The 8,503-nt window shown below is 44.7% G+C and overlaps 1 protein-coding gene across 1 annotated transcript in view; it reads left to right on the top strand.

Annotated features, from left to right (window-relative positions):
* Positions 1-8,503, top strand: part of Znf236 (zinc finger protein 236) — an 88,455-nt gene extending 79,952 nt beyond the window's left edge. The window contains exons 29-31 of the mRNA XM_005356415.3: positions 765-894; positions 2,947-3,123; positions 4,441-8,503. Of these exons, the coding sequence (XP_005356472.2) occupies positions 765-894; positions 2,947-3,123; positions 4,441-4,562 (429 nt within the window). The 3' untranslated portion in view covers positions 4,563-8,503. The remainder of the gene's footprint in view (positions 1-764; positions 895-2,946; positions 3,124-4,440) is intronic.

The following is an 8,503-nucleotide window of genomic DNA, read 5'->3' as shown; positions in this document are numbered from 1 at the left end:
AAAAACTACAAAAAAAAAAAAAAAAAAAGGAGAGAGAGAGAGACAGCAGCCATGAGTAGTGTTCATCATGAACCTGTGGTGCAGGTGCAGTGTTCCTTCTCTCTGAATCCTGCTTTAGGGCACAGGGCACTTTAAAGACTCTTCCCTCCCTTTAGCAGGGTCATTATGCACTTTATAAAACTTTGAAAGTAGCCTCATTGCCAGCCTCGGGCACAGAGCACAGTGGCTGTCTTATTTCTGAGAAAGTCAGATCACACAGATCTAAAGTCACTGCCTGGTGAGTCACACCCATACAAAGTACAGTTATCTGATACTGTCAGAGATGTGGGATGCACCGCATAGTGTCGTTATGTAATTGGTAGAGTACCCAGAGCCACAGGTGTTCTGTGAGAGTTGCTGAGAGACTTTTAGGCTAAACCTCTGTCAGCTGCCTGTGGGCCTTGACTTGCAGGTGAACTTATGGAATGTGGGAACAGAGAGGTTCAGCAGGCTCTTCACTGGAGTGCACTGTGTGAAGGTCACAGTTTCCCTGAGCTGTCACTGCAACCTGAGGAGGGAGATATTGTCCCTTGTGTGGACTTGGAGCTGCCAAGGCCATGGCTCCTCACCCCCATGCTGCTGCGATAGGCTCTAGGTCCTGAAATCCCAGTCAGACGTCACCATGGGGAGGCTATTGGGTTTGCATGAAGATTCCTTTCTGTTGTTTCAGATCTCTCAGGTTCCAGTAGGGCCTAACATGTGCTGGTTTCTGTGTGTTCTGCCAGGAGCACATGCTGACACACCAGGCTGGTCCTTCGCTCAGCTCTCAGAAGCCCAGGGTATTCAAATGTGACACCTGCGAGAAGGCGTTTGCCAAACCAAGCCAGCTGGAGCGGCACAGCCGCATTCACACAGGTAGAGCCACGGGATGTGCTGTTGTTGGCTGAAGAGTCCTGGGTGAGCAGGAGTGAAGCATAAATACCTGTGGGGTGTGAGACATTCTTTACAAACAAGGTCCGCGTGTTCTACTTTGCCCCAAGTTTTAATCACCTTTCCACCTTAACTTTTTCACTTGAGATTGGCGTTCTCACTGTGACCTTGGGGAGTAGGAGTGATTCCACAGCGCAGCCCCTTCCCTCCCTCCATTGGTTAGGAAGATGGAGGGCTCCTTTCCAGCCCTCTAGGCTGATTGCTTTGATCTCTCTGCTCCCTGCTGACTCTGCACTCTGCTGTATCTACTGTCTACATCTGCTTGAGCCTCTTCAGAGGAAGACCAGTCCAGAAACAAGCTCTCCTGGCCTGGATGTTTGTAATTTCCTTGCTGAGGAGGCAGACTGGATAACACTGTGGCTCACTGTCCAGCCAGCCCAGCCTCCGGTCTAGTTCCAGACTTACTGAGACTCGTTCTCAAAAAGCAACAAAGAAGCTGGACATAGTGGAGCACACCTTTAATCCAGTACTGGTAGGCAGAGGCAGGCAGATCTGTCTAAATTCGAGACCAGCCTGCTCTACATAGTAAGTTCCAAGCCAACAGGATTACTCTGTCCTAAAAAAACAATCAGAAAAACAAAATCGACAGCTCCTGAGGAATGACCCTGGAGTTGTCCTGACACCCCACCCCACCCCAAGCTTGTGTACTCGGCCACATACAGATGCACAGATATATACACATAATTGATAAAGTGCTTCCATTTGATCATGGGTTTGGTTTTTTTTTTGTTTTTGTTTGTTTGTTTGTTTGTTTTCTTTTTCAAGACAGGGTTTTTCTGTGTAATAGTCCTGACTGTCCTGGAACTCACTCTGTAGACCAGACTGGCTTTGAACTCAAAACCCAGAGATCCTCCTCTTTTTGCCTCCTGAGTGCTAGAATTAAGGGCAAATACCACCACTGCCCAGTTAAAATTATGTTCTTGTTTCTGAGTTTTTCCACTTTCTTCCTCTGTAGTGAGGCACTGTACTAATAGTACTGTATCCTCTATAGCTATGGGTGGTGAATTGAACTTTAAACTACATTTTAAAGATTTTTTTTTTTTTTTTGGCCAGGAAAACATTGAACTTGATGGTGGCTGCCTCTTGCCCTCTGGCTCTAGTATGCTTTGATGGCATAATTATGTCACATTGTCATTGTGGGTAGACTTACTGGCTTGACTGAGAGGGACTTGAGCCCTTAGCACACATGTCGTGAGAAGGATGTCATTGTGGAGTAGAGCCAGTGAGATGGCTTTTCAGTTTTGGGGTTCACTTAGAAGACTGAGATAAAGCCTCATTTGTTGTGCATGGTCACAAGGGAGAAGAAACAGGACCAGCTCAGAATACAGTCAGGACAGTCATGGATCCCTAGTGTTCAGGGACAGTCTGGGAGGCCTTCTGGGGAAGGGTGCTGATACTGCAGCAAGACGCTGATACGCAGAGCAGGTGGGAAGAACTTGTAGGCAAAGGGGAGCGGCCATACCCCACCCCCAGGCCTCCAAAATGGGGGATTGTTCCCAGGAAGCAGGACCACCATGCTTGTGAAGGGAGGCACTGAGGTCTGGTGGGCATTCATCTGCGCAGCTCCCAGCGGGTGTCGTGCTTGGCAGCTCCCTCAGCTTCTGCCTTCACCTGGAGGCCACCCAGTAGTAGCATTTTGTAGATTAAGAAAAGCATACTTTAAATAGTGTTGATATTCTAATGTTCAGATGTCTTTCTCTTGGATCACATAAAATGTATTAGAACATTTTGTTTAAGCATGTGTTCTATCTCTGGGTGTTTCTATGATCTGGGTACTCACTGAATAGGTTTCGTTTTGTCTCAACATGGAGTGTCTTTGTCAGCATCCTGCTAATCAGCTCTCTGGTGGTGGTCGCGGGAGGGATGTCACTGAGTCTTTCTCAGTATGAAACAGTCTGGACTGAGGGACGGCGTATGCTACGCTAAAATGCGCAGTCTCGAGAAAGACACTGACTGCAGCTCGCCCTTTGCGCACAGGGGAGCGGCCGTTCCACTGCACTCTCTGTGAGAAGGCCTTCAACCAGAAGAGCGCGCTGCAGGTGCACATGAAGAAGCACACTGGCGAGCGGCCCTACCGGTGTGACTACTGTGTCATGGGCTTCACACAGAAGAGCAACATGAAACTGCACATGAAGCGGGCACACAGCTTTGTGGGTAAGAAGGCCAAGTCACTGGGGGTTTCCCATGTTACTTTCACACATTTTACAGTGGCCATGCACCATAGCTACTGCAAGGACTACAGTTTATAGAAGAGGCCCTGCGCAAGGAGCTGGGAAGAGGCTGAGCAGGGTGGAAAGCCTGTGTTGTGTCTGCTTCCCATCCCCTTGACCTCCCTTCCTCTTTTCCTCTTCTTTGTTATTCCTTCTCTTTCTCCCTGCTTCTCTTCTTTCTTCTGAAACAGAGCTCAGCTATACAACTCAGGTTAGCCTCAAGCTCTTCAGTCTTTCTCCTTAGCCTCCTGAGTACTAGGATTTCGGTCTCTTACCACCACACCCATCTTCAGACAGTGCCGAGCAGTGTGAGCAGCATCACTGTCTGTTTTTAGTCTCCCTTTCTGGAATGTGCAGGTCAGAGGCCGCTTTAGTGTCAGGAGGCAGCATCAGCCTGGAGTCTACACAGAAGTGGATAGGGCCTGCACACTCTGTTTTGAGCACCATTGCCTCCATTCTGTCTCCTTAGTCCAGGCCACACAAGCCATGCCTTCTCTGTGGTTTGCAAGTGTTGATGCCGTGGGAACTGGGCTCTAGGACGAGGACAGCTGCCTGTCCTGCTTGAGGTCCAGACCATAGTAGCATGGCAGGAGCATTTTTATTTAACAGACTAAATCATTAAGGTCCTGGAAAGCAGGAGTATGAAATATTAAAGACTAGGGTGGACAGTGAGTTTTACAACTTGTATTTAAAGTTCATTTAGTTGTAGGATGATAGGTTTTTGTTAGTGAACATAGATGACCTTCATGTGGTCATTGGGGTTGTATAGACACCTCTGGGGCACCCAAGGGATAGAACTAGATAGTGTGTGGAGGGAAGGTCTCTGTTGCCAGCAATTTCTGCATGTTGTTAAAGAAGTTGTCTGTGTTGTGAGTGTTATTAGTTGCTTGTCACTGATTCTGTATTAGCATAGCTCCCAGGGTGTGAGTGCCCACATCGCAGAGGCTGTAGCCCCCAAGGTGTGGGTACCCACATCTCAGAGGCTGTAGCCCCCAGGGTGTGGGTTCCCACATCGCAGAGGCTGTGACTAACAAATTTCACCTAGAGTTCAGCACTTGCTTATATGCATGAGGCCTAGGGTTCCAACCCCAGAATTACAAGTTGAAAAATGGTTTCCCTGGCCCAAACTATTTCATTTTACTGAGATGGGAAGCAAAACAAGCTAGAAATTTCCTTCCTCTGGTTTCCATATACTCTTGTCTAACTGTGCATGCTAGCCTGATTCTGAGATCTGAGGCTAAATTTTTCTTTGTTTCTGTAGGAACCTTGCAGGCAACTGCTGTGGTCCAGGAACAGGACGGGGAAGAGCTAAGGACCCTTCACTTAGAGGAAGTGGTGCAGGAGGCAGCGGGCGAGTGGCAGACCCTAACCAATGTGTTCTGATGCTATGGAAGAAGGCTAAGCGCATCCATGAAGTTACATTTGTGAAGATTAGATCACTCAAGAGTTTCTGTTTTAAAACTTCAAGTGTTAAAAATCTACAATAGTTTTTTTTTTTTTAAGCTAAATTATTTGAAGAATCATTGCCATTCAAAGACTGACAGGAAAAACCTGGGAAATATACAACTGCACTGTTTTCATTTGTCTACAAATCACAGAACAAAGCCATGGTCACTTTCACCTTCTCATGGCTGTGTATGTCCTTAGCAAGTGACCTGGATCTGAATATCCATGCAGTGAGATTTGTGTTAGCAAAAGACGGTATGGAAAATCACACTTATGATATTGCATGAAATTCAGAAGCGGTGCCATTACACACGGATGTTTTTCCACTTTTTACTCTGTGTTTTGCTAATTAGTAACCGTCAGTTCTTTTTAGCCCACTCTTACGTTAATGTAACTGATGCCTTGAGAGATGGCTGGACCCGTTCTCTCTCCGTCACAGATACCTAATCCCTAGTTAGAAGAACACAAGATCTGGCAATAGCAGGGCCACGGAGAAAATCTGACCCGCAGGCAAGGACCAGCTGTTCACATGGATGTCCACACGCTTGCTGCATGAGTCTGTCCAGTCACATGTATTTGATCACTGCAGAAGCACAAGCCATACCCTGTGAGCAGGAAATGACAGAGTTCTCTCTTAGGAGACAGGAAGCTGTTCCTCTCCACCTCAGTATATTTATCTGTATTTTAAGGCTAAGGACTTATAAAAATCCTGCGACTTTCCTCCTCACGCATACCGGAGGTGTGTTTTCATTTCAGGGAATCCTCCAGTGTCATCAGCAGTGCCCCACGAGACACATCCCAAACCAAACCCTCCTGCGCTGGCTGAGCAGTGCCTCAGCATTCCAAAGACAGTAGGTCCCTCACCTCATATCAACTCCCTGGAAACTATTTATATGTTCTATATGTGAATACCTGTGTACATAGACAGATATATAGGCCTCCATGTGGCTGAGAAGTCTATTTTGTAAATAGAAGCACTAGTCCACGTCGCAGAGCGCATCGGAGGCCACTCCTGGTGCACTTCAGACCGGTGTCGTGTTTATTCTGTTAATAAATGGATATCTTCTTCATTGTAACATAAAGCTGGGCTCTATTTTTTTTTCTGAAAAAAAAAGTTGCCTTTATTTTCTCTCATTGCCTCATTGGTTTCTGAAGAGAGCAGTTTTATTATAAATATTACATGGACTTGTTCACTAAGAGTCCTGGAGAGAGACATTTCACTGTTATTTTAAAAGGGCATCTTTTGATTTTGTTCATTTTGTCATCTGTATATAAGTAATATTGACAGTGACATAAAAACTTTTGTTATGTGAAAATATTTAAGTCAGAGAACTGTTAAATATTATTACTTTTTTTCCAAACTGATTTGTGTATTGTATATTTTTTTAAGAAGAAAAAAGCCTTACTTGACTTCTTGTGATACTGGACTTAAAGCCCCAAGGCTCCCTGAATGTCAGTGTGTACACCGGCTGAGGGCTGAGGTCGTGTTTCCAGAGTAATTGTAATTGCAAGAGTTCTTAAGTCTCTGCTACTAATGCACTTTTTCTTTCATTTTTTATTAAAGTATTTTAGAAATATTAATTTTAGTGAACAGATATCCCCCAAATTGAAATTATTGGATTTAAAATGTTTTGTTCTTGCTGAGTTATTTATTTTCCTTTCAGCATTAAATGTCATCTCAGGACATCTGTACAGAGGTCGGCTACTTCCTGGTTGTGTGGTGAATGCAGGCACTGACTGTGGCCGTCAATTGTTGTATAAGTGAGACTTCACTGGGTGAATCTGCAGCCTGCTTTTGTTTTGGTTAAAGAAAAGAAAATCTACCAGGAATCATTATTTTTTGTATTTTCTCAGTTTACCAGCAAACAAACATGGCATGTATGTGTTTCGATTTCCTTCCTTACCGTCAACGCTGCTTCTTTGCCAACATTCCTTGAAAATACAAGGTTTTGAGAAGATAACTCACTTGAATATTTTGGTTTACAGGTTGATCTCTGTATTTTAATGTTTGGAATATTGTTAAAGGAAAATGATTCCTCATGTATAACCAGGGTTTGGAGGATAGAGAACTGTATTTTTAGAACTCTCTCTATATAACATATCTGTTTTGAGATAACTAAATGCAAAATGACATTAGGAAATGTGATGTATGTGTTTTGTTTTGTTTTTAAATCATGTTTCAGAATCACTAGGTGGGTGGGGAATAAATTTCAGGTAATTTTTAGCAGAAAAGAAAACTGTAATGAGTTTTCTTTCACCTGTGTGAAGTCCAGAGAATGCATTTCCTCTTGGTGTCTCCCTGAAGCACGTCGAGCTGACAGTCGGATATGGCCCTTAACAGAATGTCCTGTGCCTGGTGCAGTCCTGCGGATGCCGCTTGCTCCTTCAGTACAGGAGCCCGTTGGTCCCTGGAGGAGGCTCCAGGTTAGCAGAAGAACAGCAAAGCCTATCCCTGAAGGCATGATGCTGCTAATCACGAGTACAGCTGAGGAGGTCAAGGGACCACGAGAACCCGGCACAAACAGATCCTTCAGAAGGTCATAGGTCAAAGTGGACACGCAATGTGAGCAGAAATGCTTCTCACCCCCAGAAAGCCCTTCTGGGTTCCTTGTCAGTGCTCTGGGGCAGCAGGGAGGTGAGCAGCGTGCACCAGAAAACGTGTGTTTCTTTGTATGCTGTCCACACCGTTTTTAAAGTTCCTCTGGATTCTTATGAGCACATCAGTGTCGGCCAGATTTTAGAGGGTAGATTTGGTTCTTCCTGTGCACCCTGTCTTTGGAGAGACACTAAGCCTCACGTTCCAACCTAAATGGCACCACACAGATGTATATAAGGAGCGTTGGATAAGGAAGTGCGTATCTGTAGGCCTATTCCCTACAGAATCTCTCATTCTCCTTGCATAAGGGCTTCCTCCACAGCCTATTTCAAAAATCCACACTTTGCTCTTCCACCAGCCCCACACTTTGACCCCAAGGCCTGGTGCTGCTGTTTCATGAACCTTATCCACGGTGACATTGGTCCACAGTCTATTTCTTTTCTGCCCGTGATTTATATTCATGTGATGTGGACAACGTGGATGTAAATTAGAGGAAAGTCTCGAGTTGCAACACTTGTCATCTCTACACTTGCGAAATGGAGACAAGAAGATCAAAGTCAGTCTCTATTACATAGCAAGTTCTAGGTCAGCCTGGGCTGCTTGAGACCCTGTCTCACAAAACAAAACCAGAAGCCAAGAGAAGTAAAATTTCAAAATAGCTACCCACAATCGCCCAGTTTAGTGTCTCTTATTCTGTTTGTTTTGTGTTTTACTTTATCCCAGTGAAACAACTTGAAATCTTGTTACTTGCTGTCTAAACACAGGCTGTTTGCCCTCTTTGCTATCTAAAAATGAGAGCTATGAAATTCACGGGAGCTGGATGCCTGCACCACACACCCTGGTAGTGTGATGGCTGCCCACGTCCCAGGCCCCCCATGGTCAGCGAACATGTGTTCCATTTCACACCCTACTGCCCAGGCGCTGTGCTCATAGTTTGTATGGACTACATGGTATAGATTTGTTAGTGTGTCAGGGGCTACAGACAGTAATCAAAAAAATCGTGCTATTTAATCTTTTCTATGTGTGATGCTTACGGCATGAAGACTTTTGTACTGAGAATTAAGATCTGTATATTTGACAAGCTCTAAAACGCCATAGTGATTGTTCTTCAGCACCACTAAGAAAATTGAAAGTTAATTTTTTAATTTACAGAAAAGTTCTCTTTTTATCTTCAGATTTGTCTCATGGTCTATTTATACATTGGATAATATTTATTTAATCCAGTTTTGTATTAGAAATGGATAGCTATGCCAAAAGCCACTGTGCTGGCTTTTAAAAACAA

Source organism: Microtus ochrogaster, chromosome 18, assembly GCF_000317375.1.
Source record: "Microtus ochrogaster isolate Prairie Vole_2 chromosome 18, MicOch1.0, whole genome shotgun sequence".
NCBI classification, from domain to species: Eukaryota; Metazoa; Chordata; class Mammalia; order Rodentia; family Cricetidae; genus Microtus; species Microtus ochrogaster.
This window is presented reverse-complemented; position numbering and strand designations above follow the sequence as displayed.